This window comes from Mus caroli, unplaced genomic scaffold, assembly GCF_978045245.1.
Source record: "Mus caroli unplaced genomic scaffold, Mus_caroli_1 scaffold_4, whole genome shotgun sequence".
Lineage (NCBI taxonomy): Eukaryota > Metazoa > Chordata > Mammalia > Rodentia > Muridae > Mus > Mus caroli.
The window spans coordinates 33,569,002-33,583,361 of NW_028227259.1; the positions used below are offsets into that span (position 1 = coordinate 33,569,002).

General features: G+C 47.7%; 1 protein-coding gene across 9 annotated transcripts; it reads right to left on the minus strand.

Moving 5' to 3' along the window:
* Positions 1-828: 828 nt before the first annotated feature.
* On the minus strand, positions 829-13,889 carry Mpv17 (mitochondrial inner membrane protein MPV17). 9 transcript variants are annotated; one of them, XM_085836573.1, is made up of 9 exons: positions 13,768-13,889; positions 13,256-13,330; positions 5,940-6,055; positions 5,671-5,763; positions 5,482-5,577; positions 5,229-5,261; positions 4,946-4,998; positions 2,709-2,777; positions 1,925-1,985 (listed from the first exon to the last, which is right to left on the minus strand). In XM_085836573.1, the coding sequence occupies exons 2-8, from the start codon at positions 13,323-13,325 to the stop codon at positions 2,717-2,719; spliced, it is 522 nt and encodes a 173-aa protein (XP_085692699.1). In that variant the 5' UTR covers positions 13,326-13,330; positions 13,768-13,889; the 3' UTR covers positions 1,925-1,985; positions 2,709-2,716. The 9 variants fall into 9 exon arrangements, with proteins under 9 accessions (XP_085692703.1, XP_021018609.1, XP_021018610.1 ...); XM_021162950.3 differs by lacking the exon at positions 2,709-2,777 and having other exon boundaries at positions 830-1,985; positions 13,768-13,888; XM_021162951.3 differs by lacking the exon at positions 2,709-2,777 and having other exon boundaries at positions 830-1,985; positions 13,669-13,769.
* Positions 13,890-14,360: the final 471 nt, after the last annotated feature.

The following is a 14,360-nucleotide window of genomic DNA, read 5'->3' on the forward strand; positions in this document are numbered from 1 at the left end:
CAGGGTCTTCAAAGGCACCAGGACCTAGAAAAGCGTGATAGCCACTCTAGTCTAGGGATGTTGCTTAGTTGTTAAGAGCACTTGACTAGCATCCACAATGCTGAGTTCAAGCCTCAACACTAGACAGGAAGTTGTATCTATAGAGAGTGGGGATGTGTGCTAGCTATTGGGACATAGGTGTAAAGTTGGCAAGGTCAGATTATTCTTTTTTTTTTTTTTTTTTTTTTGGTTTTATGAGACAGGGTTTCTCTGTATAGCCCTGGCTGTCCTGGAACTCACTTTGTAGACCAGGCTGGCCTCGAACTCAGAAATCCGCCTGCCTCTGCCTCCCGAGTGCTGGGATTAAAGGCGTGCGCCACCACGCCCGGCGGTCATATTATTCTACAAATATCTGTGAGGAATATACTATGTGGTGGGAATGTAGACAGTCATGCTGCATAGCAACCTTTTAGTCAGTGATGGCAACACACAATGGTGGCTTCAGATAGTCATAGCAGAGCTGAAATATCCCTACCACATAGCAGCATTAGCTATCATGTCTCAGTTTGGTGCATTATTCATGAATCTGCAATAATGCTGGTGGAAACAGACCAAGCTGACAGTAATATGGAAGTATATCTTGTGCAATTATGCACAGTGTATACAACTTAATGGCAGTGTTCTACATATGAAAAAGCTCTCTGTAAAACAGTATACCATGTCAGACTGGTATGCTTGTGCACAGAGAGGCCATGTTGAGCAACTGATTGTTACCATCTGCGTAAGTATACTCCTTATGTGTACACAGTGACAAAACTGCAAAAGACACAATTCTTCTTGTTTGATTTTTTAAAAAAAGATTTATTTATTTAATGTATATGAGTACACTGTAGCTGTCTTCAGATACACCAGAAGAGGGCATCAGATCCCATTACAGATGGTTGTGAGCCACCATGTGGTTGCTGGGACTTGAACTCAGGACCTCTAGAAGAGTAGTCAATGCTCTTAATCACTGAGCCATCTCTGTAGCCCAAGACATAATTCTCTAATCCAGCATTTGAGAAGCTGAGAAGCTGAGGCAGGAGGATTGTCACTAGGTTGAGGCTGACACAGACTTTTTTTTTGTTTTTGTTTTTCCGACAAAGGGTTTCTCTGTGTAGCCCTGGCTGTACTGGAACTCACCCTGTAGACTAGGCTGACCTTGAACTCAGAAATCTGCCTGCCTCTGCCTCCCAAGTGCTGGGATTGAAGGCATGTACCACCATGCCTGGCTTCTAGGACACAATTATTTTTTTTAATTAATTTATTTATTATATATGAGTACACTGTAGCTGTCTTTAGACACTCCAGAAGAGGGCGTCCGATCTCTTTACAGATGGTTGTGAGCCACCATGTGGTTGCTGGGATTTGAACTCAGGAGCTTCTGAAGAGCAGTCAGTGCTCTTAACCATTGAGCCATCTTTCCAGCCCCCAGGACACAATTCTTATAATATGTCCCCATCAGCTAAGTGCCAGAGTGACAGCAATATTATAAATGTCTTAGTGGTTAGAGTGAAATGTGCCACTTCAGAGTGGTCACCCTATTCTGATCAGCAACCCCATAGCATGGAAGCTGACACCCTCCTTCCTTTTAAAGATTTCACTGTGTGCTTAATTACAAATGCGTGTCTATTCGTGGGTATATACATGTTTGTGCAGGTGCTTCAGAGGCCAGAAGAGGACATCAGATCTCCTGGAGCTTGAGACATAGGGAGTTGTGAGCCACCCGATGTGGGTGCTTGGAACCAAACTTAGGTCCTCTGTAGAGCAGATAGTCCATGCTTCTAACAGCTGAGCCACCGCTCCAGTCCTGATGTGGTTAGTTTGAAGAAGCTGTCCAAGCATTCTAGGGTCACGGTGCATCAGTACAAGGTGCAAACCGTGGAACAAGGCATGCTTAGAACTGATGTGCCTTCCAGGATAGGTAGGAGTTCCAGACAATAGCAACACACTGGACAACAGCCAACCTAAGGGACAGGAATGCTACTGTGAAGAAGAGAAGGAGCAGGGTAGGAAGAGCAATAGAAAGGACTTATGCAGGACGTTCCAGGTTTGGGCTGTGTTCCTCTGAGCCCCATGAGTAGGGACTGCAGCTTCAGACCAGGAGACAACCAGTTCAGTCCTGCTCTATCTCAGAGTTCCGCCTGTCAGATGAAGGCCTCAAAGCTTAAATAACTTCCATAGCTCACGTCCTTTCCTTATTAATTTTGTCTATGTGTGTATGCACATGAAAGTCAGAGGACGACTCTGGGGAGCCGGATCTCTCCTTCTACCATGTGGGTTCCCAGGCATGGGCTCAGGGCATCAGGTCTGGCAGCAAGGGCTCTTACCCACTGAGTCATATCACCCATCCTGCAGCTCTCTTTCAACAAATGACTCGTCTATCTAGACCTTTCCAAATACATCTGTATACCTTATATCAGCCAAGATTTCACTTCTAAAAATAATGTCCTGCCTGTCATCCATTCAGATCTATCTATCTATCTATCTATCTATCTATCTATCTATCTATCTATCTATCTATCTATCTATCTATCTATCTGGAGGGAGAACACTTATAGTCACTAGATCACCAAAGACAGTCTTGATCTCTTGAACACCTGTTTGACTCTTTGGTGTCAGGATAAAAAGTGTGCACTCTCATGTCTGGCCTTTCCAGAAGATCTAACCCTGGTTCCCAGCACCCATACCTGGCAGATCACAATGGTTTGTAACTCCAGTTCCAGGGAACCTGATGCCGTCTTTTTGTGTCTGTGCCCCTGCTCACACATGTACACAGCCACACACATTAAAAAACAAAAAACAAAAAACAAAATTTGTTTGTTTGATGTGAGATAGGCTCTCCCTCTATAGCCTTGGCTAGCCTAGAAACGTGCTCTGCAGATCAGGTTAGCCTCAAACTCATAGAAATCCAACTGGATACGCTACCCAGAAATATTTTTTTTTGAGACAGAGTTTCTCTGTATAGCTCTGGCTATCCTGGAACTCACTTTGTAGACCAGGCTGGCCTCAAACTCAGAAATCCTCCTGCCTCTGCCTCCCGAGTGCTGGGATTAAAGGTGTGTGCCACCACGCCCGGCTCAGAAATATTTTTTTAACCTTTAAAAAAATAATAAAAACTTTAAATTTTGTATTTATGTTATTTTATCTATAAATATATTTTGTCTTTAAAACGGTTTTTTTTTTTTTTTGAGTGGCTGGAGACATCAATAGCACTAGTTGCTCTTGCAGAGGACCCGGGTTTGGTTCCTAGCACCTTCATGGTGGCCCACAATTGTATGTAAATTCAATCCAAGGATCTGATGTTCTCTTCCAACCTCCATGGGCACCAGGCATACATGGGATGCACATATATTGATGAAGGCTGGACATTCATATACAGATACAGGAAAGGTTTCTGAGGCAGGAGCTAATGTGTCTCGGGAGGGTCCTGAACTCCCAATCTTGCTTTAGTTGTTTCCTTGCTTTGAGGCAGGATATCTATATAGCTCCAGCTATACTGGAGCTCACTAGGTAGACCAGGCTAGCAATAAAATAACAGAGATCCACCTGCCTCCGCCTTCTGAGGGCTGGGATTAGAGGCTTGAAGTGGCTGACCTTGCTTTAGTTTGAGAGTGCTACCAAAGCCCCTGATGTGTAGGATTAGCTCAGAAATCTGCATTTCTTTTAGCTAAGCTATTTGTGTAACCATCAACCGCATGAGATCTGAAGAGTTTTCTTTTTTTTTTTTTTTTTTTTTTTTTTTTTTTGGTTTTTCGAGACAGGGTTTCTCTGTGTAGTCTTGGCTGTCCTGGAACTCACTCTTTAGACCAGGCTGGCCTCGAACTCAGAAATCCGCCTGCCTCTGCCTCCCAAGTGCTGGGATTAAAGGCGTGCGCCACCACGCCCGGCCTGAAGAGTTTTCATAGCTTCCTGTGCTCTTAAGATCCCTCCCGGGTGAGCATTTTCCAGCCTCATTGAATGCCACTCTTTTTTTTTTTCTTCTTTTTTTTTTTTTTTTGGTTTTGTTTTTTTGAGACAGGGTTTCTCTGTGTAGTCCTGGCTGTTCTGGGACTCACTCTGTAGACCAGGCTGGCCTCGAACTCAGAAATTCGCCTGCCTCTGCCTCCCAAGTGCTGGGATTAAAGGCGTGTGCCACCATGTCCGGCCTGAATGCCACTCTTAAATTTTTAATTTTAGATTTAGATGTTTTATTTTACGTTTATGGATATTTTGCTTGCATGTATGTGTATGCAGAACTCATGGAAGCCAGAACAGGATTAGGACCCTCCAGAAACGCAGTTGCATATTGGTGGTGAGACACCATGCAGGTGCTGGGAATCTAACCTCCATCTCAGAGAGCAGCAAGTTCTCTTAATCACTGCACCATCTCTCCAGAACTTTTTAATTGTTTTTAATCACTGTTCAGCAACAAGCGTTATTATCAGAATAAAATCATACTCCACAGTGAGCCAACCGATAAGGCTCCTACTTAGCCTCGAGTCTGCCTTCCTGGTCTAACTTAGGCTGCCAATGTACCACAGCCAGGCACTGTCCCTGCAGATGAGCCACCAAACGTGGAACTCAGGTGAGACAGAAACAAGGTTTGTGGGAGCAGAAGCCTCCCAAGGGAGCTGGCCATGTCAGCCAGTGACACTCTAAGATGGTGTCCGTAAAGGCTCAAAGGTTCTGAATGTAGCCCCTGAGACTCTGAGGAGGCCTGACCAGAGCATAGTGTTACTAGCTGAAGACGAAGGTGCATGCACTGAAGAAGATGTTGTTAGATCAGGTGAGCTAAGAGAAAATGGCAGGGGGAGGAGAGCCTGGCTTAGCCAGAGTGGTGGGTGCCCATGAAGCTTTCACTTGGCAGTAGGTCAAGGTTGGGATGACTACCATTTTCTCTCCAACTGAGATCTTCCTTCAAGGGTGAGGAAGGGATCTGCCATACCTGTAATGCAGGGGGACCAGGTAGAAGTTGGCTAACTGCACAGCAGGCCAGAGCTGTAAGAAGAGAATAGGAAGGTCAGTAGGTGCCCCTACCTGACTGACACCCAGACTCCTATCCTGCCTGGCCCCATGCCACCATCTCCATAAGAAAAAGCTGAAGGCAGGTGCTTCCCTGCAGAGAATGAGAAAGTGACCCTAACAGAGGGATGCCTATGCTGGGAGAGCCCCTGAGCTCAGGGCATTCCTGGACTGAAGGAGACAGAACAGCTAGTGGAGGGGCTTACATAGTAGTTGGTGATGAGGGCATCAGGGTAGTCCTGCAAAGACAGGGAGGGAACAGTTAACACTTATATATCCAGGCAGCTGCCACATTCCTGCATGGATATCACACACAGGTTCTGTCTGTTCCAAGAAGACACTCCTGGCCCAATCCCCACTAGGCTCCTTTCCTCCTCAGTCCGAGACTCTCCTGGTACATCACTCCTGCCTGTCTCCTAACCTGGGGGTAGCCAGCCTGCTGGGCAGGGATTCACTCACCCGCTTCAGTTTGGCCCAATTGTCCTGGGCTGACATTCCATTGAGCATCCCTACCAGTGGGAGAAAGCAGCCTAGGAAACATGGGGCAAAGCCCCCCTAGGGAAGAGGAGGCCAAGTGAAAGCTTCATGGGCACCCACCACTCCGGCTAAGCCAGGCTCTCCTCCCCCGGCCATTTTCTCTTAGCTCACCTGATCTAACAACATCTTCTTCAGTGCATGCACCTTCGTGGTGCCCGGGATTATGTGGTCTAAAACCTTGTACCAGCCTCCGACGACAGGGCCCTGAGAGTAAAAGATAGGACAGTAGGGCACAGTGACAGACCCTTGGCTTTCATAACCCAAAGCTTCTCCCCCCAGGAACAGAAACCAACGCCTGAAGAAGGCAGACAGGATGGCCTAGGTAGGAAAGGCCAATGGAAAAGCCAAGGCAATGCAGCCTTACTGCAAGCAGAACTTACCACAAAGCCACAGCCCAGGGATACCATGGTCAGAGTCCGGCCTGCCTGGTGTTGCTGGAGACCCCGCCTCTCCACCAGTTGCTGTGAGATTATGTCACCTATGCCCATCAGTGATCCTGTGTAAGGTACAAAGGTGATGTCAGGACATCCCCTAAAAGGAAAATCTGCTGACCCAACAATAAGGCTTGGCACTCTGAGTTCTAGGGCTTTGTTCTGGCAAATGACCAGCCCCTTCTTGTTGTCTTGAAGCCCTCTGCTTCTCAAGGATGGTGACATCTCTTATCAGACACGGGATAAGGGGCATGGTGGTGCATGTCTGGCATCCCAGCACTTGGGAGGCAGGGCTAGAACTGTTATGAGTTTTAGACCAGCCTAGGCTACATAGGAGCCCCAGGCCAGTCAGTACATAGTGAGACCACAGGAACTGGAATGAGCAGGTCAGAATCTACGAACACATAGCAAGTTGTAGGAAACTAGGACTGAATGCAGGTAGAAGAATGAAAGCCTACACTTCACAGCTAAGAACTAGAGGCCAGAATGGAAAAGGTCTTTTAGAACATTCCACTTCAACTCCTCTTCTAGAGGTGTAGAAATGAAGGGCCACGATTTCACACAGCTGGTACGACAGGCAGGTAGTGTGACTCCTAGACACTGTCTTTCTGAGGACTCCAAAACACTAGCAGATTATGCTCAGGATAATGAGAGATGCACTTTCTCTTGCCAGCTCAAAGCAAGACATGGCCAATGTCTTTTGCCTTAGGGGTCTTTATTGGTAGAAAATAGCACCAATAAATCTTTCTAAAATGTGCTCAAATGGTACCAGAATGTTTTGATAATAAAAGCCTCCTCCACAGGGAAGAGTCCTGGCCATCTATCACACACACAGGAAGTCAAGCCCAAACCCTCTTTTCTCACCCTTGAGTTGGCAATAGGACTTAGAACCATTTCCCCTCAGACTTCCGCACCTGCTTCCCGCCCCCCTAACTGCACAGACACCCACCCCTCAAAGCCAAGACAGAACTGGAGTCATCACTATTTAGAGCCTCCAGTTTGTCATGATGGTGTGACCATTTCTCACAAACAGTCACAGGGCCACTTGGGAATGACTGTATGATCTCTGGCTCCTCCATCCATCTCAGTGAGTAATGAGAGTCCCCTCCAGGTCCAAAGCTACCACTGTCCTGATGCCCTCAATTAGCACTGGGCAAACACATCCTTCAACCCGATTCCTTGTTCTGAGGCTGGCTCTGACGTCCATGCTGGCTGCACACACAGCTCTGCTCTTCCCCCACGCCTTCTCCACTGCACTTCCTCAGAGCAACCTAGTCAGAGGCAGCTGGGGAAAGCTAGGAGCTAGAGCTGGTGATGGGCAACCCTACATGACCTGGGCAGCTGGCCATCCAGTGGCTCTTCCTTTCCCTCAGCATCCTATCCAGCCAGTGCTGTCTCTCTTCCCCTGAATCTCCCCAGAACAGTCAGACAAGGGGCGTGAGGGGTGGCCAAAGTAGAAGCTTAGACATGGTTTCATTCTCCACACATAACCAAGACCCTAAAAGGTGGTCAGTAAAGAATCATACAAAACTTACAGCCCCAAACAACAAGCTTGCTTGAAGGAAGAACTGAGGAACTCTTATGCTCAACCTGAGGAAATGTGTCAGGCTCAAGGTCTGAGGATGCCAGAGAACCCATGTGTGCTGCCCGCCCCGGTGAGTTAACACTTCCCTCAGCCCCTCCACCTCCCACTATGCGGCCATCAGCTGTGTGCTCAGGGTTCTCTCTTCAACTCTCTTCTGGACTACTGCAGCCATGCACAATGGGGAAATGGCCCTGAGAAGGTTGAAGGCGTGTGGGCGATGAAGGGACAACAGTCCACTTTGATACGATGGTGACAGTTCACAAAGGAATCAGTCAATCTGGGCGGTGGTGTCGCACACCTTTAATCCCAGCACTTGGGAGGCAGAGGCAGGCGGGTTTCTGAGTTCAAAGCCAGCCTGATCTACAGAGTGAGTTCCAGGACAGCCAGGGCTACACAGAGAAACCCTGTCTCAAAAACAAACAAAGCAAAAAACAAAACAAAACAAAAAAAGTAATCAGTGAATCCTTGAAAAAAACCCAAGAGGTCAGGAGACAATGTATCCATCTAACTAGGGGACCCTGGAGACAGGAAGTGACCTCGTGGGGTGACCTCTACTCAGTTTTAGATCAACTCAAGCCAAGGGAACAAGGAGGGCAGAGCATAAGCAAAAGCAGGCTCAGAGGCCATGGGCTACCAAAGGCTCCTTCCTACCCAAGGGATGGCTCAAAGGAACCACATCGCAAAGCTGTTTCCTGGGCAGGTATAGCAGCCACACACCTGTAACCTCAGCACTTGGGAGGCAGAGAGGCACAAGGATTCTTTTAAGCTTGAGAGAACCTGGTCTACCTTGTGAGTTCTAAGGCCAGAGCTATGTGGTAAGACTTTGTCTCAAGCAACACAACCAAAATACATAGAAAACAAGCAAACAAGGGGCTCAGTGGTTTTAGCACTTACAGTTCTTGCAGAGGGCCCAGACTTGGTTTCTAGCACTCACATGGCAGCTTACAACCATTTCTAACTCATTTCAAGTGATCCAGTGGCCTCTTCTGGTCTCTGTGGGCACTAGGCACAGATGTGGTATACACAGGTACACACAGGCACACATACGCTTAAACACATTAAAAGATTGCTGTGAACTTACTGCCCAGGTTTCTACCACCTCTATTCCTTGTTAGCCATAGGGAGGGCAGGCAGGAATAGTCTTAAGAAATAGAGGGCTGGGCAGTGGTGGCGCACGCCTATAATCCCAGCACTCAGGAGGCAGAGGCAGGTGGATTTCTGAGTTCGAGGCCAGCCTGGTCCACAGAGTGAGTTCCAGGATGCCAGGGCTATACAGAGAAACCCTGTCTCGAAAAAACCAAAAAACCAAAAAAAAAAAAAAAGAAAAGAAATAGAGATGTGCATATTTCCTCTTTTCATAACTTAATAGTCATAGAAGCTAAAGGCTGGAACTGGAATAAAAACTAAGTTCCATGGTTCTGGAAGCCTTTAGCCATTGAAAAAGGCCTCTCTGTAGTGTCCATGAGAGTAAATGGTATCCCCTAATACAGGGGTTTGTTTGCTGGTTTTCTAGAAGTGAGTCCCAGGCCATATTAATGATAAGTAGCCGGTATGTGCTTGTATTCAGACTGTCTCTGATTCCTGGACAACAGGGGAATAGGGAAGGATTCATCCCTTTAGATAAGGTGCATCCATTATATGGTAGGTGACAACTGTAGCTGACTATTTAGGGATAACCCTCCTCTGGGGAAGTGGGAGTGACTTGTACACTCTCTCAGACAGCCATAGTATAGCATCTGTTACTTCTTTACACCACATGGAAGAGGAGGGAGGGAGGGAGGGAAGGAGAGAGAAGGAGAGGAGAGGAGGGGAGGGGAGAGGAGGGGAGGGGAGGAGAGAGATTAGGTGCATGTGAGCATTGTCGAGTATCCCCTAGCCCAAACCTTTAAGTCTAGGTCCCAAACTACACCCATCAAGCCTGAGGCAGTACCAGGTGACAAGCCATCTTCAGAGAGATGAGTTGAGGAGAGTCTGTCCACTCAGGTCTGTTCATTTCTGACTTAGCAGTACCTGGAAGTTAGTCTTCTGCTCATAAGAGATTATGGCCACTGGACCCGCAGTCACTCCAGAATGGCCAAAGACAGTAGTCCAGGCCAAAAGCAAAGCCTGCATTCCAAATAAGCCTTCAACAGGAAGGACTCAGACATTCACACTCTTTATCCAACACCCAAACCACCCAACCTCTGGGTGACTTGAAGTGCATTATTATCTGGCTAACTAGGATAGCGTAGCAATCCACTTCCTCTCTTCCTGGAGTTGAGAGCTGGAGCTGGAAGCCTGAAAACACATAGTGGCAGAGCCCTGGGAAGAGGGTTTGTTGGGCAGTGGTGCCCCAAAGTCAGGCTGGGCACAGAGCCTAGCAAGTAGACATTGGTTCTGAGTATGATGACATCATACCTCTGGGTAGGTGCCAGTCCTCATTCGTCACTCTCTGTGGATCCAGGAGGTGGGGCAGGGAAAGAGATGCGTGGCTCTGGGTACTGAACTATTTGAGACCATCCCCTGCCCATGAATGGAAAAGCCCCAACTTTCCCATTGTCTTCCAAGGCACAAGTAGAGCCAAATCCTCTGCTTCCTTCCCTTTGCTCCTACACTCGACTCTGCAGAGTCTTATGGGCAGGAAAATAGTGTTGATGGAAGGTGAGACTGCAGATGTGCTGGTAGTGGCTGCCTGGAATGAGACGGACTGTGCCTTTAAGAATAGGGGAGGGGTCTGCAGGTGAAGATATTCCTGGCATGGACCCAGCAATGCTGCTGACTGAGGGCCCTCCTGGCGAGAGCAGGAGCTTGAACTGACCTCAGAGCCAGAGGCAGCTCAAACTCTATTGAGAAGGGGAAGCAGATTCCCTGGGAAGGGTCTGAGTGCTCAGCTCACTCCTATCCATAAACATCCCACTGAAGGAAATGAGACAAAATGGCCAGTTCTATGGGCAGTGGTGGCGCACACCTTTAATCCCAGCACTTGGGAAGCAGAGGCAGGTGGATCTCTGAGTTCGAGGCCAGGACTCAGAGATGAGTTCCAGGACAGCCAGGACTACACAGAGAAACTCTGTCTCAATCAAACAATCAATCAATCAAACAAACAAACAAACAAACAAACAAAGGTGTTTGCTATACACAGGTTGCCAATGATCATAGGAAGGGCCAACTTGAATAAACCTTCAAGTTTATTATACATTTTTAAAAGTTCCAGTCAGTTCCAGGAGAGAACTGACTGTATAGTCATGCAATACACATGTGCACACACACACAGTAAATAATGGAGGCATACTGTCCAGAGAGTGTGCTTGCCCGGCATGTGTGAGGCTGGAGCTTCCGCCTTTAGGACTGTGAGTAGGCAAATGAATAACACTTGCAGAGCTTCTCTCAGAGATAATTCCTGGAACTGACCTTTTAAGTTCTAAATGAGGAAACTGAGGCCCAAAGAGGTTTATCGATGTGGACTAATTAGGCAGTTACTAAGTGCTATGTTCTGAGATTCAGATCTTGGTCTTCTAGCTCCAAGTCTGAAATCTCTGTTGTTTCTCAGTGTGAGCTATCCCATGGGACCTCTAGAGACACTGTTCTCTGACAACAGTCCAAAATGGTAAGGTGAGCTAAGCCCACCCCCACCTTTTATTTGTAGGTTGGTCCAAACACCCTGTCAGGAAAGAAGGGGAAGTCTGTGAGACATACTGTGAGGCTACAGGTTGCTTCAGAACCAGATGAAGACTCCGCAGCTTCAGGAGTGATGTGTACAGGAGGCCGTGTAAGATCCCAGTCCAGGCAGACCAGGGAGCCCAGTGAGCCACATCTCTGCACTTGTGCCCTTGGAGCTTTAGTTAGATATGGATCATTTAGGTGGGGGAAGCAGGACTGTCCTTTCCTCTCCATCCCTATGGCCACAAGGGGGGACCTTCTATCTGGCAGCAAGGGGCCCTGAGGGAATCTGAGGCTGGGCAAAGGGCCCAGCATGTCAGTTCCCATCACAGCCACACAGTCCAGCATGAGTCACCACACACTCAGCCAGGTGAGTCATGCAGGTCGGACACTCTGAGGACAAGAGGTGGATGGGCACAGGATGCTATCGAGGGGCCAGAGAGGAGTAAGAGTCCACCTTCTGGCCAGTCATGCAGTTCCTAATGCTAACATACAGCTATTCTACTAACAAGACCTCTGGACTACCTACCCTTTACCCTCCCTCTTTCCTCTCAGCCGAATATGGGTTCTTTTTCTAAGCATAGGCAAGACATATTTATTACCTGATCGCCCACTGCAATGCTCTGATGATCAGAGGCCTGCTGATGCTTCCTTGTCCTGTCCCCTTGCACTAGCACTTTGCTCCTCATTCTGTGGCTTCTGTATGCATATGAAAAAACTTCAGATTTGCCTGAAAAGTTGGCCATGGAGGAATCTAAGATGTGCTTCAAAGCAAACGACCTTAGAATAGCCCCAGTCATAACAACAATGAGTAGCCAGCAAAAGGAAGGTGGAAACAGACACAGGAGGCATCTGGAGGCACTCTGTGAAGTTGCTACTTCATCACTGACAGAGTAAAAAGGCCCCAGTTAGTGTACTGAGAATATGTTTGTAAGAAAAGCCAAACAATGATGTAAGCTAAGCTTAGGAAAGTGGTCATCTAGCCAACTGTAGTGGTTTACATTTGTAATTTCAGCATTCAGGGGCTGAGAAGAGACAGCTGCAAGTTCAAGGCCAGTCTGGCTACAATGCGAATTCTAGGTCAGCCCAGGGTTGTGTGACTCTTGTCTTAAAATAAAAATGAAATAAAAACTGGAATATGTGAACTGGAGAGGGATCCAACAGAGGTCCAAAGCTGATTACTGAAGGATTCTCTTTTAATATGATTTAAACTTTAGATATATGACTGTTTTATACACTTCACAATAGAAATGTGTATAAAAATGAAGTAGAGTAAGTCACTTCAGCACTTGTTAGTTGTGTCATTCAGTGTGGACTCATTTCTGCTAACAGACCTTTGGAGGCGCCTATGCATGGAGACAACGTGCTCAGCACACTATAAAGTGTAAGAGGAAAGCATTTAATTTCCCAAGGTGGGGTCTCTTGGACTACTTAGGCTAGGCAGTGGTAGCACATCCCTTTAATCCCAGCACTTGGGAAGGAGAGACAGGTGGATCTCTAAGTTGAAGGCCACCCTGGCACACAGATTGAGTTCCATGACAGCCAGGACCACACAGAGAAGTCCTGCCTTGAAAAAAAAAAAAAAAAAAACAAAACAGAAACTATCACTTAATTTCTTGAGGACTTTAAGTCTTGCTTGACAGACTGTGTATCTCTCTCTTTTAGATTTACTGTTATCATTTTAAACTGGGTGTGGTCTGTGTGTGTTTGTGCAAGTGAGTGCAGATGCCCCAAGTGGTTGGCAGTGACAGAGCCCTCTGGAGCTGGTGCTACAGGTGGCTCTGAGCTACATGACATAGTGCGGAATCCTCTACAGAGCAGTATGCGCTGTTAACCTCGGAGCCACGTCTCTATTCGTCTCCCCTCCAGCATGAGTCTCAGAAATAGCTCACCCTCTAAAACAGACATAATAGTATAGGAGAAGGGAAACACTTCCGGGGGGGGGGGCTAAACTGGAGGAAGTGGGTGGTGCCGTGATATGGGCCTCCTCCTCCTCAAATCAGCTGTTCTAATTATATTCTGGTCCCAGAGTGACACTCACCAGCTGTCAGAACCTGGACTTTCCACGGATGTGCTGCCAGGGCTCTCTGGTATGCTCGCCAGAGTGCCATGCTCCCTGTCAAACCAAGAGGAGAAGTCACTCCCACTGCCCTCAGTAAAGACCATGCCTGCCATTTCCTTATGCTCACTCCCTTCCTTCCAAACTCTGCAAGTGACAGAGGCCTCAGAAAGCTTGATTACTGGGCCGTGTCCCTGCCTTGTGGTCATTATACATCTGGAAAGGAAGCAGTTTTGAGTAACCTGGTCCTGAAGCAAGGCATCCAGTCCTGATTAAGCCACTCATGAAATTTGACTTACTCTGGCTTCCATCCAGAGTCTGTGTTCCATCCCCCAAGTAAACACGATAGGTCCCCAGATTCAGATTGAATCTCCTTTATAAGAGCAACTACACACCAGAAATAAACCAAGACCTGGATCTGTAAGGTCACATGACGTGCAAGAACTCTCGGCCTCAGTGCTTCAAGCCTCTGACTGCCAAGAACCTCTGCTCACCTGAGTGCCAGCTCTGCGCAGAACCTTCTCACGTGACCGAAGCTGGCCCAGGGACTTCCGTATCGAGCACCGCCTCTTCCGTCTGCCTGCGGGCCGGGCTGTTGTTTGGACAGAAGCAGTCCAGGAGGAATGCAGGTGGGTGGGGCCTTTGATACCCCTTGGGAGGCGGCTCAGCGGACCACTTAAGGGGAGTGGGCAGTCCCCTTCTCGTGAACTGCACCAAACATTCGTGTAGGACAGTCTGTGCTTCCCTGTAACTCGGCTGCCCCCACCCCCGTTTTCCCCAGACCATCAGCCCAGACTGGCTGTCTCCTGGAGGTGGAGGTAGTCAGGTCTAGACGCCCTTCTCAGTTTGGAAACTTGAATGCTAAAGTAGTGCAAGTATACCCAAGCTCCCAAGTGAGCGGAACTTAGACTTGTTCTTTATACCAAATTTTAAAGTTTTGTCTGAAATGCGTTTCTGGACAGTCAACTCTCAAGGAGAACCACTGGCTTAGCAGAACCTAAGAAGGCCCGTGCTAGCTGTCTTAAGTTTGGTCATGAATTTATAAAATGACCCCGTCTTGCAATCAGGGCTCCTTGAATTCTAGGGA

What these genes read in the sequence shown, in the direction of transcription:
- Mpv17 (XM_021162950.3), bottom strand. Translation starts at nt 13,325, where the DNA reads ATGGCACTCTGGCGAGCATACCAGAGAGCCCTGGCAGCACATCCGTGG. An exon ending in CCCTCATCACCAACTACTAT is followed by an intron (nt 4,999 to 5,228) that starts GTAAGCCCCTCC and finishes CTCTTCTTACAG; the next exon opens with CTCTGGCCTGCTGTGCAGTT. An exon ending in CTGGTCCCCCTGCATTACAG is followed by an intron (nt 1,986 to 4,945) that starts GTATGGCAGATC and finishes CCTGTCCCTTAG; the next exon opens with GTTGGCTGTTGTCCAGTGTG.